Source organism: Trichosurus vulpecula, chromosome 7 (assembly GCF_011100635.1).
Source record: "Trichosurus vulpecula isolate mTriVul1 chromosome 7, mTriVul1.pri, whole genome shotgun sequence".
In the NCBI taxonomy this organism is placed as follows: domain Eukaryota; kingdom Metazoa; phylum Chordata; class Mammalia; order Diprotodontia; family Phalangeridae; genus Trichosurus; species Trichosurus vulpecula.
The window spans coordinates 269,994,265-270,008,079 of NC_050579.1; the positions used below are offsets into that span (position 1 = coordinate 269,994,265).

Sequence of the window (13,815 nt, forward strand, 5' to 3'; positions counted from 1 at the left end):
GGACTGTCAGTGAGGGATGAAATTCAGCCCCTTTACCGGGGGAGAGCGGACAAACAATGAAGAGCGCTCCCTCTTCTCGGAACTTACACGCCAACTAGGGAGAATCGACAAATGCATAAACAAGTTAAAGAAAAAGTCGTGTGCTTGAGTGTGTGTAAGGAGGTGGGGGAGGGCTGAGAACGGGTTCCAATGGAGGCAGCAAGGGCCCAGAAGCTTCCAATGCCAAAGGCAGGCAGGGCGGTGGGCGAAGGGCTGGCACGTGGGAGACCCAGCGGATCGAGCCTGCGGACCGTCAGCAGAACCAGGTCCGGATGGCGCCGCATCGGGGACGGCTCTACACGCCCATCTGTGGGGTCCCCTGGAGGTGACGGGGTCCAGCCCCAAGCTTCAGGGGTCTCAGTTCGGCAGCCCCGCGGGGCACGCGCCGGAGCTGCAGGAAGCTCGCCCGTGTGCTCTTGACCCGAGGCAGGCGAGACCGCGGCGGTAACGCCGGGGCCGTAACCCCCAGAGGGCAGAGGGACGAGCGCTCCCGAGTTTTCCAGGCAGCGGGCGTCACCTGCACGCGGAAGTGGGTCCTGCACCTCCGACCCCTCAAGTGCAAGGGCGGCGGCCACGCTTCCCACGCCCAGGCCGGCCTGCCCCTCCCCCACCGACCTCGAGGTCCCAAAGGGCCCACCCTTCCGCTGAAACCAGGCCAGGGGTAGAGGTGGCTGCAAAGTCACGCCCTAGGGCGAAGTCGGAGGAAAAACCGGTTAATCCGCCCGCCCCTAAGCATTCAGAACCCACGAAGGTTGGGAAGGAGATGTCGCAACGCCCAAGAGGCCTGAGCACAGCAGCTCTGCTGGCTCGCTCCCTTCGCTCGAGCGCCTGCGCATCGCCCCCACGGCCTTCCCCCCCCTTCCCCTCCCCCCCGCCTCCCCTCCTCCCACCAGTTCGGACCGCACCCTCGCGCCTGCGCCCTGCCCGCTCTGGGGCTGCGGTAGCCATGCTGAACCCGGACTGGGAGGAGAGATGGGGGGAGTGCGACAGCCGCTGGAAAGAAAGCCAGGTTGGGAGAGGAGACAGTAGCAGGACCGTGGGGTTGGGCCCGGGGTACGGCGAGCCCCAAGCCTTCAAGCGCACCCCTAGAAAACCTACGGAAAACTTGCCCGGATGACTAGTTGGGGGGGCTGATGGCACGTGACCTGCCTTGACCAATCCCGGCACTGCTGACGTGGCCGCGCGGCCCCGAAACTCTCCCCCCCAGGAAGGGAGGGGCCGGGGGGTGCCGCCCCCCCCCCACCGCTGCAGTTTCCGGGGGGGGTGACACCCCGGATTACACCCTCCCCCCCACACCGAGCCGAGGGGAGCAGCAGAGCCCCCGCGGGAGGGTTGCCGGAGCCAGGTGAGAGGGGCCTTCTTTGGGAGGGGGAATGTCAATCATCCGTGTTTTCAGCCAATAGGTAGGGTGGTAGAGTGGGGTCCTGGGGTTTGGCAAGGGGGTCGTGTGGGGGGCGCAATATTGTCAATCAAGCATTTTGCAACCAATGGGAATGTGGGAAAGGGTGGGGTCGGTACTGGGGTAAGGGGGCCCCTGCGGTGGGGGAGGGGAAGCGTCCAACCACCCGCTTTTCTGCCAATGAGAGGACTGGGGGGGTTACGGGTGTGAGTGACCCTCCCCCCCATCGTCCCCTAGGGGTGCAGGAAGCAAGAGCCAGGTGAGAACGGGCGTATTTGAGGGGAGGGGGGAGGGGGCTTTGGTGGGCCGGGGGAGTGAGGATGGTGCCTGCTGCCCATCCCTACTGAGGGTGTGATGTTTCTAAAATGCCCTCCGGCCCGGCGTTCTGCGGGGAGCCAGCCCGCGAGGCGCAGTGGTGTTCAGACGCAGGTCCTCGCCCCCGGGGAGGGTTACGGTGCCCCCATTGTGTCAGGGGGGTTGGGGAGCCCGCAGTCATCACATGGCTGTTCCGGGAGGTTATGCTTCGCGTCACTTACAAAATCGGGCTGTGCGTTCACGTGTGTGCGGCCTGGGGGCGCAGCGCCCCCTCCCCCCGCGGCGCCCAACGCTGTTTCTCTGACGCCTGGTTTGGGGGGTGGGGGGGGGAGAAAACCAGGCAGGAACTTGGGGTCCGGGAAAGGGCCGCCAAGGAGCTTCAAGGTCGAGGCCGGGGAGGAGGGAGGGCGTGCGAACCGGGCCCCCGCAGCTCATGCCAGAGGCCTCCCTAGGCCGGGCTCCCCTCCCCGAGGGCCTCAAATGCCCCGAGCAGGCCTTCCCGAAATGCGCAGCTGCGTTTCCAAAAGCCGCTCGGCTGGGCCTGTGACTCAGGAGCCCGGGAGGGGCCGGAGAGGGGAGGGAGCCGGTGGGAGTGATTTTCCGGAATCCAGGGAAGGGGGAAGGGTGTTCTTTGTCCTCTGCTCTCTCGCCAGGGCCTCGTGCTTCTCCTCCACAGGCCTCTGACCGCTTGGTGCGGGGCCCGGGGAGAGGGAGGCACCGCGGCGGGAGGGGGGAAGGGTGCCAGCGCCAGGAGGGGGAAGGGAGGAAGCCCGGCCAAGCTGCTGTGTCACGGCTGCGGCAGGGGGGAGCGGCCGGGCTTCCCCGGGTGCGGGAACGAGGCGCACCCCTCCCAGCTTCCCTTCCCCACCCGCGACACCGGCCCAGGGTTGTCTGTATTTGCAGTCGATGAGGAGAAATGAGGCCGCTGCCCGGCAGCCATCTTAGCGAGAGTGCCCAGCCCAGGACTCCCAGGCCCCACTCCGTGTGTCACCCCTTTACCGACTCCCCTAAGCTGCGACTTCGGGAGGGTGGAGGGGACAAAGCCGGGCACCCCAGAGGAGCCCCCTGGAAAGCCTCTGCCCCTCCGCGGGGAGGGGGTCTCTAAGGACAGCTGCAGGCCTCGGGGGAGGTGCTGCCTTTTCTCCCTGGGGGAAAGCTTGGGGGAGGGGAGCTCTCGTCGGCCTTGGGGACTGGGTGGTTCTCCTTGAGCTGGGTTTTGGCCGGCCTTCTCCCGGCCGTGCGGTCCGGGCCGGGGCCGGTGGAGTGCGGCGTTTGGCTGGATTCTGTAGCGACCTTTCCGTTCCAAGCTCGTTTCACCGCCCCGGGGAGGACCCCGGAGAGGCCTGTGGGGCAGAAGGGCGGGGGCGGGAGCGCCCTAGCGTCTGCGGGCCTGGCCTTTCGTTACTGTTGGGGCTTTGTGTCCTTGGTGGCCGGTTTGTAAACTGAGATCTTAGTAAGTGGGGAAAGAAGCGGGACTTTGGTGACTGTGAGGACTAGGTGTCTGGAAGCTGCCGGTCGGGGCGGACGCGCGGCCCCCCCCCCCCGCCGTGTCCCGAGGACACGAAGCGGGTCGTGCTCTGGGGCTTCTCTAAGATGGCGTCTCCTTCTTCCCCTATTGCAGGGACCCAACTGCTGCAGCTGTAGCGTCTTGGAGAACAACAACCAGCGGCCGCGTCCAACTGCCACGCCCCCGCCCGGGCGCAAGACCAACGACGCCCACGTGGCCCCCATCCCTGTTCCCCCCCCTTGCCCATCGCCCGCCCAGCCAGCCAATAAGAGAGCAACGAATGGCACTACCCGCCCCGCCTTCGCCAGTCGCCTGGCTTGCCAGACAGATTTGGAGGAGAGGAAGACGACGGCCGGAAGGGAAGGAGCTGTGGGTGTGGGAGACCCCGCTGCTCCGGTATACCCTCCCTTCCCCCGACCTTCCTCCCGCTCTTGGGTCTCCGGACCATTGTACAGCCTATTGGCGCCTGCAGTGGGCGGGCTCTGGCTCCCCTATGGGCCAATGTAGCGAAGCTCTGCCTGGTGACTGAAGCCGAGGAGGCAGGCCGGTGATGTCATTACCGTAGCCCACCAATGGGGAAGTCGCCCGTGGAGGGGCGGGCTTCTAGGCCTCCCCAACCCCTTTGCGTGTGCGCGCTGGCCAGAAGGGAAGTCGCGAGCACGGCGGTGAGCGGGAGCTGCGGAGCTCCACCCTCTTCCCCACCCCCCACCCCCGACTGTATATAAAGGGCCAGCGCGGAGCTCGGCGGCGCCATTTCGCGCTGGAGCAGAGCGGCCTGTAGGCTGGGGGAGGAGGATCGGGCCCACAGCTACAGGGGCGGCGAATCTCAGGAGTTCGCCATTACAATCCACATCCATCCATTCGGAGATGCCCCCTGGCCTGGCCTGGGACCAACCTTGGCGAGTACCGCAGACCCCGTAGAGACCCTCCGAGCTAGTCTTTCTTGGGCCCCGCCCAATACGCCGGGCCTGTCTGCCGCGCCATCCCGCCCCCTCCTCCGCCCTTAAGAGATCAAAGATGGAGGCGTCGGCGCTCTAATCTGCACTCTCCGTGTCTATCCGCTGCCATCCGACTCCAGAACCGGCTTTTGGCCGCTTGGGTCATCCCTAGCAGAAAGTAAGAAACCGGGACGAGCTGCATCAGGTCGTATTTCATTGGCAGTGGTAGAAATCTGGGCTCCGCTGCTGGGTCCGAAGAAGCTCCCGCTCCGACCCCTAGCTCGCTCGCCCCGACTCTGGGCCGCCGCCATTTTCTAACCGGCCGCCGCCAGAGCAGCGCGCCGTGGCGCTGAGGCCTCCCCCAGGTGCCGCGGAGAGGGCCGTGCATCGGTGCCCGACCGTCCGGGGGCGGGGGGAGCTCCCCGGGGGGGCCGAGAACAGCCGGCCCCCCCTCCTGGGTTATGCAGGGCACGGCCGGACTGGGGCAGAGGGGACCCGAGGCCATCCGGACTTGCTGCGGCTAAGGACGGTGCAGAGCCCCGGACAGCCAGGATGCTGCAGAACGTGACCCCCCACAGCAAGTACGTCTTCCGCGGGTGTTGAGCTGTTGTATCTGGAGCCGCGCAGGCAGGTTCTGGCGGGGTGGGGGTGGGAAGAGGCCGGGGTGGTGTGCAGCGGCGGGGCTGACCCAGTTTGGGGCCCCGAAGCCCGGGCTGCGCGGTGCATGCTCTTGTGTGAGAGTCCCGGCTGTGGGGGTGTGGTGGGGATGAGCTGCTTCAGGGGCGCCTTGACAGGTGGGAGTCGGGAGTCAGCTGGTTCTTGGTGGTTCCTGTGCGTTGGCCGAGATCCTAACCGGTTCGGTGTAAGGCTCTGGCTTCGCGGGTTGTGTAGGGTTGCCATGGTGATGGTGCTGCGGGAGCAGACGGTGGGCCTTGCTGGGTATGCCGGGGTGGGAGGCACGATCTTTACATGAAATGGTTTATTGTGGTGATTTCCTTGTACGCATCCTTTCCTTCCCAATAAAGGTTCAAAACCATAGGGTGTTCTTTCTTGATTTACTTTGGTGGGTCTAAAATGTAGTCGGGTGAAGGGCGGAATAAAGGGCTGCCCCCGGTGCCCCAGCTGTGTGGGTTGTAAACAATTAAAGCCAGACAACAAGCCTTGTAGGTACTTAGCAGGTCCCAGGCCCTGGGCTAAATTCTGGAGGTAAAAAGCCCCTAGAGTTCAGTCTGATGGGGAAGATAGCCTTCAAACAGCTGTTTACAGACGGGTATTTTACTGCTGAAATAGGATAGTAACAGGGGAGCCTTTTCACACCATTGTCTAGCCCTGGACAGAACTAGGGCCTCAGGTCAGCTTAACTCTCCACCAGCTTTGGTTCCCAGGAGAGACAGAGTCGGGCCCTTATGGTTAGTGTATTTTGGAAGCAGAGTAACTTTGGCTTTATTTGGGTCTTACCTGTTGTTGGAGGGGTTGAAGCTGTGTGCTGTTTGGCTGCAGCCAGGCTCTTAGAGTAACAGACACCATGGAACCATTTGTGTCTGAGCTAGTCTGTACGTGTTGGGTCTTTTCCTTCCCCACCGCCACCTGTGGAAAGGTGACTTGGGCCCTTGAAGGAGATGGCCGAGTTCCTCTCCCCAGCAAGTGACAAAACAGTACAAATTTTCCTCTAGGACCTTGCCTTTCCATCTCATGAGGCTTTGTTCTCTAGGACCACCATCCAGTCGAGTCAAACGAGAATATTTGTAAAGCCCTTAGCGTACAGCGCCTGACACATAGTAGGCACTATATTAAATAAATAAACCCCTCTTCCCCAAGTAGGAATAGGCCGTTGGTCTCTCATTCTCAGGGTCCTAGCGCTGGAATCCTGGTGCTTTCAGACCCAGAACTGAAGTGTACGTACCGTTCCCTTCACTCATCTCAACCTTTTCTCCTTCAGGCTCCCTGGGGAGGGGAATGCAGGCCTGTTGGGCCTGGGCCCTGAGGCAGCAGCCCCAGGGAAGCGAATCCGGAAGCCTTCTCTGTTGTATGAGGGATTTGAGAGCCCAACCATGGCCTCAGTGCCTGCTCTGCATCTTCCCCCTGCCAATCCGCCACCCCCTGAAGTGTCTAATCCCAAGAAGCCAGGTCGAGTCACTAACCAGTTGCAGTACTTACACAAGGTGGTGATGAAAGCCCTGTGGAAGCATCAGTTTGCCTGGCCGTTCCGGCAGCCAGTAGACGCCGTCAAACTGGGCCTGCCGGTGAGTAGAGGATGCCTGGGATGAGGGGAAAGTGGGACAAGGTGGGGAGGATTATTATGTATGAATGGGGGGAATGCTAGAGCAGGTGCTGCGGCCCCCAAGGGTACCTCATCAATTCCCCATGATAGGTAGATAGATTTTTCCCAAAATCTATTGCTTGGGATCGGTTCAGATCCTTCCCTGCCTTAGAGTACTTCCTTTTCCCTTTGATCATCCCCAGCATATCTCCTCACATGTCCCTCCCTAACTTACTATGACCTGGCTCCCTTTTGCAGATTCCTGTCTGGGGTTGGGAGAGGACCACGGTGGCTAATATCCTTAGCTTCTTCCTACCCCTCATGCTGCCCACGGAATAGCCAGCCCCAGAGGTAATGTCACAGACCTCCCAGAAAGGGATGGGAATAGAGGGTGGTTAGGGGAGAGATAGGAAACTCCATAGAGGTAGAAACCTCAGTGTGAGTGTAAGCACCATTTTTGAAATCCCAGCTTTTCTCCTTGTAGTTTGGGGGTGGGGGCCGCAGTTTGGGGATGGGGCCCATGAGCCCTTTACAGCATAGGGTATGAATGTGAGTAGGGGAAGGTGAGAAGTGAGGGATCGGTTTAATTCTGGTGTGTGTCTCCCCTTAGGACTATCACAAGATCATCAAGCAGCCCATGGACATGGGAACCATCAAACGACGTTTGGAAAACAATTACTACTGGCTGGCCTCTGAGTGTATGCAGGACTTCAATACCATGTTCACCAACTGCTACATCTACAACAAGGTGAGCCTACTTCCATTGCTGAGTACAGCACCAGGTAGTGTCAGCCCCTCTCCAGGCTGACTTGGGAAGTTACTGCCACCAGCTGTGCCTTAGCAGGAAAGTTAAAGGAGTGTGGGTAAAGCCCCACATGTGAGCAGGAGTGTGCTCTCTTCCTTTCGTGCCCCCCTTAAGATGTTCCTCATGTTCTCATTCCTCCTTAGCTCATGAAAATCCTGCTTTGGCATCCCCTATTAAACTTAACTCCCAAGGCAGGGGGTCTGGACTCTGGCACACCATAGCAGTGAGAGTAAAATCATTGGGTCAGAAAAGTGAAGTACCATGCCCAGGGCCTCTGGTTACTGGGACCCAGGTCTAAACTAACTACATAATGCTTTTTTTCATTTTTATTGGGTTGTTTCTTTTTTTAATATATAATATCAGTGAACTTCTCCGAATGTCCGTTTCAGAGTAGTGGCTAATACTTTCAGTTTGCAAAAATGGGGATTATCAATTCTAGGCAATCTTTTACAGTGAAGGAAATTTTCTTCTTGAAGTCGCCTCACAATTCATCATGGTTTTGATAACATGCATCCTGTCCTTTTATGATTTAATGGAATCTCCTTAGCTAAGTGACAAGGGAAGCATCTGAGGGCCTTAAATTGTTCGCTAGGCCTGGGAGCTCTTTCTAAGGAGGGAAATTTCTATTCCCCTCAGCAATTAATTGTTGGTCTTTTCCCCCCATAGCCCACAGACGACATCGTACTGATGGCACAGACACTAGAAAAAATCTTTTTACAGAAGGTGGCACTGATGCCATCTGAAGAGCAGGAACTGGTGGTGACCATTCCCAAGAATAGCCACAAGAAAGGGGCAAAGCTGGCAGGTAAAACAGATTGGTAGTTTGGGGTAGAAAAGAGGTGTTAGGAATGGTGGCAGAGAATGATCCCCAGCTTCACTGAGAGGGGTGGGAGAAGGGGAGAGGAGAGAGGGGTTCAAGAGAAAAACTTAGTTCTCATCTTTTGCCCTTTTTTTTTTTTTTAATCCACCAGCACTTCAGAGCAGCCTCACCAATGCCCACCAGGTGCCTGCTGTTTCCTCTTTGTCTCACACACCTTTGTATTCCCCATCGCCTGAAATTCCCACCACTGTCCTGAACATTCCCCATGGCTCAGTCATCTCTTCTCCCCTTCTCAAGTCTCTGCACTCTGCTGGAACCCCTTTGCTGGCAGTCTCTGCAGCACCTACTGCCCAGCCACTCACCAAGGTGAGACGATACAGATTTCTTATTGAGAGTGGCGTGGTGTGCTGCAGGAATACCCAGCCTACATCTGATTTCTCTTTTTTTTTCTGCAGAAGAAGGGGGTGAAACGGAAAGCAGACACCACCACACCTACACCAACAGCTATCCTGGCTCCCGGTTCCCCAGCCAGTCCCCCCGGGGGTGGTCCAGAGCCCAAAGCAGCCAGGCTGCCCCCAACACGCCGGGAAAGTGGCCGTCCCATCAAACCCCCACGAAAGGACTTGCCAGACTCCCAGCAGCAGCACCAGAGCTCCAAGAAAGGGAAGCTGTCAGAGCAGCTGAAGCACTGCAATGGCATCTTAAAAGAGCTACTTTCCAAAAAACATGCTGCTTATGCCTGGCCTTTCTATAAGCCTGTGGACGCTTCAGCTCTTGGCCTGCATGACTACCATGACATTATCAAGCACCCCATGGACCTCAGCACTGTCAAGGTACCCAGTGTAGGGGGTGGTTTGGAATACTCAACTTAGTAACCTGTGGCTCCCAGTCTCAACAATTGCCCAGAAGCTTAGAAAAGCACAGAAAGTGTAGGAATCTGTGCTTTTGTGACAGAAGTATCCTGTGATCTAAAACGGTGTCAGGTTACATCTTGGTTTTAAGAGAGAACTACCTTTTTTGCTAATAGTGCAGTGTGTGTCTTGGTTGAAAAAAGTAGAAAGAGGAATGATGTGATGGAGGAAAGATTGAGTATCTTAGCCTCAGTCCCTTTGTGCAAGTTTTCTTTCTGGCCGCAGACATGAGAGCCCTCAGCCAGCCTAGGGCTTTGTGGCTTCAAACGTAGATCTGACTGTAGACCTGAAGGTCTTAGAGAAAATCTCTGTCTTGAGGGGGAGAGTGGGATGACTCTTACTGTTTTGTGTCTGATACGGGGCTAAGGCATTTTGGGTGGGAGGAAATCATGATTTCTTCCTGAGTTGAAGTCCTAGGTGTCCTTTGATGCAGTTTTTCTTCCCACAGCGAAAGATGGAGAACAGAGATTACCGGGATGCCCAAGAGTTTGCAGCTGATGTTCGGCTTATGTTTTCCAACTGTTACAAGTACAACCCTCCTGATCATGACGTCGTTGCCATGGCACGAAAGCTCCAGGTGAGGATGAATGTGGTCAGGCAGAAGAGTTTGATGACAGCAGAGGGGATATAATCATGGTTGATGGGTGGGTTTTAGGAGCTGAAGGTGCTACCTACCCCCCACCCCCACACATACTCTAGGCACAGGGCTGTCCAAAATGCAGCCAGCCCATGGTGGTTTAGGGCCCACCTAAGTTTGGACAGCTCTGCCCTAATATATGTTTGTCTTTGTCTCCAGGATGTGTTTGAGTTCCGATATGCCAAGATGCCTGATGAACCATTGGAGCCAGGACCCTTACCTGCCTCAACTGTTCTGCCCCCTGGCTTGGCTAAATCATCTTCTGAGTCCTCCAGTGAGGAGAGTAGTAGTGAAAGTTCCTCAGAGGAGGAGGAAGAGGAGGAGGAGGAGGAAGAAGAAGAAACTGAAAGCTCTGACTCCGAGGAAGAGAGGGCTAACAGGTTGGCTGAACTGCAGGAACAGGTACTGTGTATCCCTGTCATTTTTTGTATTTTTCTGTTACTTTCTCATCAGGCGAAGTGGTGTCTAGTAAAGGTTTTCTCCCCTTGTGTCTTTTTTCTCCTATCAGCTTCGGGCAGTACATGAACAATTGGCTGCCCTATCCCAGGGGCCAATTTCCAAGCCCAAACGGAAACGAGAGAAGAAGGAAAAGAAGAAGAAGCGGAAGGCAGAAAAGCATCGGGGACGAGCAGGGATGGATGAAGACGATAAGGGTCCCAGGCTGCCTCGCCCACCACCACCCAAGAAGTCCTCCAAGAAGGCAGGTGGTGGCAGCGGTGGTCCCGGGACAGCAGGGCCTGCTGGCTTTGGTCTTTCTGGAAATGCCACCACCAGGTAAGGTCTGAGGTAGAAAATTAGGATTCAAAGTGAAGCTTTGTGGCTGAACATTTCATACATCCCTCTATCTCTTTCCCAATTATTTCACATCCCACTATCCTCCAAGTATAGTGACCTGTTGTTTTGGGGGTGGGGGAAACACTTAGGAAATGGGGTGCTGATGGAAGGGTGAATGGCCAAATATGGTTCTCTACATTAATGTAAGTTGCTCCCTCTTTCGTTCTCTAGGCCCCCAAAGAAGGCGATGAAGGCTGCTCCACCACCACCAGCTGCTGCCTATGACTCAGAGGAAGAGGAGGAGAGCCGGCCAATGAGTTATGATGAGAAAAGACAGCTGAGCTTGGACATCAATAAGTTACCTGGAGAAAAGCTAGGCCGTGTGGTCCATATCATCCAGGCCCGAGAGCCCTCGCTCCGTGACTCAAACCCTGAGGAAATTGAGATTGATTTTGAGACTCTCAAACCATCCACACTTCGAGAGCTTGAGCGCTATGTGCTTTCCTGTTTGCGCAAAAAGCCAAGGAAACCCTATAGTGAGTGTGTGGCAGAGATAACTGTATTCTTGAGTACTGTGGGCTGAGAAAGGGCTACAGTGAGGGCAGTTCTGGCCTGTTGGTTATTATGTGTCTGCTGGAAAATGAGTCAAGTGACAGGAAGAGAGGTGTGGAGGGGCCTGAGATTAACTTCTTGTTCTGTCTCTAGCCATCAAAAAGCCGGTGGGCAAGACGAAGGAGGAGCTGGCTCTTGAGAAGAAACGAGAGCTTGAGAAGCGGCTACAGGACGTGAGTGGTCAGCTTAATTCTACCAAGAAGCCCCCTAAGAAGGGTAAGTCAGGAGCCCAGGCAGAGGGAGATGAGTTTTGTGTGTTGTGGCTGACCTCCCTCTACTTTAGATTCTACTAACACCTCTGCTGGGCTCACCCTCATCCCTTTATTACTTTTCTTAATGCAGCAAGTGAGAAAGTGGAGTCAGCGCAGCAGGTGGCAGTGTCACGCCTCAGTGCCTCAAGTTCCAGCTCAGACTCCAGCTCATCATCCTCCTCATCTTCCTCTTCTGATACCAGTGACTCCGATTCAGGCTAAGGGGCCAGGCAGCAATGGGGCAGGAGGCTCTGCAGGACCGGATTCCCCTAGCCCTCTCCAGAGGTTCCCTCTACTTGCATTCCCCCTCACCCCATTTCCCCTGTGTGGGAGAGCTGGCTCTGCAAAGGGGGGTGGAGGGATACATGGACAGTTCCCCCTGGGGGACTCAAGGGACAGAGGAGGGGATTCCCCTTGGGCTTAAAGCTCCCCACTTAAAATAGACTGAAGTGGGGGACGAGGGGTCTTGGGTAGGTATAAGGTTGGGCTAAAGCCTGAGGCCACAACTACCGGCTGCCCACTTCCCTCCAAGGGCCCTGTTTTCTGAAGTTGTTTGTTTTAATTTATTTTAATTGGCGCAGGGTTGGGGGAGGTGGGGCTGGGGGGGTTCCCCCTAGACTGGGGAGGGAAAGAGGGGAGCTTTTTTTGTTTTTGTTTTTTGTTTTGTTTTTTTTTTTTTTACGTTGACTTTTTTTCTACCTATCCCTACATCCCACTCTGTTGGGGCCTTTGGGAGTCAAACCTTCTCTGTCTCCCTAAGAGGCTTTTTGAGCTAAGTCCTCTCCTTTTTTCGTGTGTCTGTTGATTCTAACTTGTAAATAAAGAAAATACTATTCAAGTTGAAAAGGTGTCTGGCATTTGTGTCTCTTCTTCCCCATCCCTGCATCCATCATGTAGTTAGACCCATTTCTGATCCCAGTTCTGTGTCCATTGCTGACATAACTCTAGCTTAGGTCAGATAGGTCTATAGGTGCTGGGGAGGTTTAGGAGAGCTTCAGGTTTAAGGAACACATCATGGGATCCTAAGATTTTGGAAGATTGTTACTCCTCACCACACATAGATGTGTAACATATCTCTGGGTAATTTTTTAAAAAGATGTCTGAGTAAAGAACAGTTAAAAGAAACTTGGCTTTATTCCTTGGTTTAAGAACAATGTAGATGTTAGTCACAAATTTTAAAGTTATCACTTAGAGGGAAAGTACTGTAGGAAGAGATTTACTTTAGGACTGGGGTAGTTAAGAAAGGGAGTCTGCCAACATAAGGACTGGGGTAGTTAAGAAAGGGAGTCTGCCAACATGACAGATGTGTATCGGTCGTCAAGTTTAGGATTTTAACCTAGGCCTCTTAACTCATTAGATAAAAGTAGTACCAATTATTTCCAGCCATGTACCCCTCCATCATTTATGGCTTTTGGACAAGCATGAGGATTATAGAGTGGGACCTGTGATTGCCAAGCCCATGGGTTTGTGGGGTGAGGTTGGTGAGGATGACTCCTTTGGAAAAACAAAGCAGGGAAGAACTGTTGGCAGGATTTGAGAAGGAGGGAGTCATCTCAATTTTCTCGGCCACTGTTCTATCCCATCCCCTTGGCTCATCCCTGAAATCCATCCTTGGGGGTCTGTTGCATATGGTTTCTGACTCCTAGGAAAATAGCAACAAAGCTAACAGCCTGGTCCAGGTTGCAGACTAGTCTTGAAGCAACGCTGGACCCTGGAGCTCTGAAGGCAAAAGGGAAATTCTAAAATGGCACCATATTCTGACAGATTGCTGTAGTGGCTACGAAGATTCTCATTTTAAAGGCAGTAAACAAAGGGTCAAACAACTGATAAAACAAGCATATGCTAAGTGTCAGGTCAGACATGAGCTAACTGCAAGTGCAGAGGGGACTGAAGAAGAGAAACTAGCCAGTTTAAAGTGCAGTGAGATAATGAGCATTGGTTTTGCTGGACTATTGCGTTTTAGGTTTTTGTATTTTGGTGGGGAGGGAGGCAGTGAAGGTAATGAGAATGGGTTGCAGATGCACATAAAATTTTTTTTTAAACGAGCCCCAGGACAGACCCTATAACCCAGGCTTCTAAGTCATTTATTCATTCAAATCAGTTGCCTATGATGCACTGCGCCTGTGTAGGGGTTTCAGGGTTGTAAGGTAGTAGTAGGAACATAAGAGAAGTCTCTAGTCTTTAAAAATCCTGTGATCTGGTAGGAATAATAAACATTTCAACGTGTTCTAATTAAGTGCATGAAAAAGTGTTGGCGAGGGCTATAAAACTGCATCCCCTTCGACCCAGCAATGCCACTTGTAGGTCTGTATCCCAAAAAGATCGTAACAATGGGAAAAGGACCCACATGTACAAAACTGTAGCAGCTCTTTTTGTGGTGGCCAAGAATTGGAAACTGAGGGGATGCCCATCAATTGGGGAATGGCTGAACAAGTTTTAATGAAATACTGTTGTACCATAAGAAATGAGGAGCAGACAGACTTCAGAAAACCCTGGAAAGACGTGAACTGATGCTGAGTGAAGTGAGCAGAACCGACGTTGTGTTCA

At 55.0% G+C, this 13,815-nt stretch overlaps 1 protein-coding gene across 4 annotated transcripts; it reads left to right on the forward strand.

The window, feature by feature from the left end:
- The first annotated feature begins 990 nt into the window (after positions 1-990).
- Positions 991-12,117, forward strand: BRD2 (bromodomain containing 2). 4 transcript variants are annotated; one of them, XM_036766195.1, is made up of 14 exons: positions 992-1,384; positions 3,375-4,779; positions 6,138-6,441; positions 6,717-6,809; positions 7,069-7,206; positions 7,930-8,068; positions 8,235-8,449; positions 8,539-8,916; positions 9,443-9,571; positions 9,791-10,033; positions 10,140-10,405; positions 10,637-10,941; positions 11,111-11,233; positions 11,360-12,117. In XM_036766195.1, the coding sequence occupies exons 5-14, from the start codon at positions 7,096-7,098 to the stop codon at positions 11,488-11,490; spliced, it is 2,040 nt and encodes a 679-aa protein (XP_036622090.1). In that variant the 5' UTR covers positions 992-1,384; positions 3,375-4,779; positions 6,138-6,441; positions 6,717-6,809; positions 7,069-7,095; the 3' UTR covers positions 11,491-12,117. The 4 variants fall into 4 exon arrangements, with proteins under 4 accessions (XP_036622086.1, XP_036622090.1, XP_036622089.1 ...); XM_036766191.1 differs by lacking the exon at positions 6,717-6,809 and having other exon boundaries at positions 991-1,384; XM_036766194.1 differs by lacking the exon at positions 6,717-6,809 and having other exon boundaries at positions 3,375-4,825.
- The last annotated feature ends 1,698 nt before the right edge of the window (positions 12,118-13,815 follow it).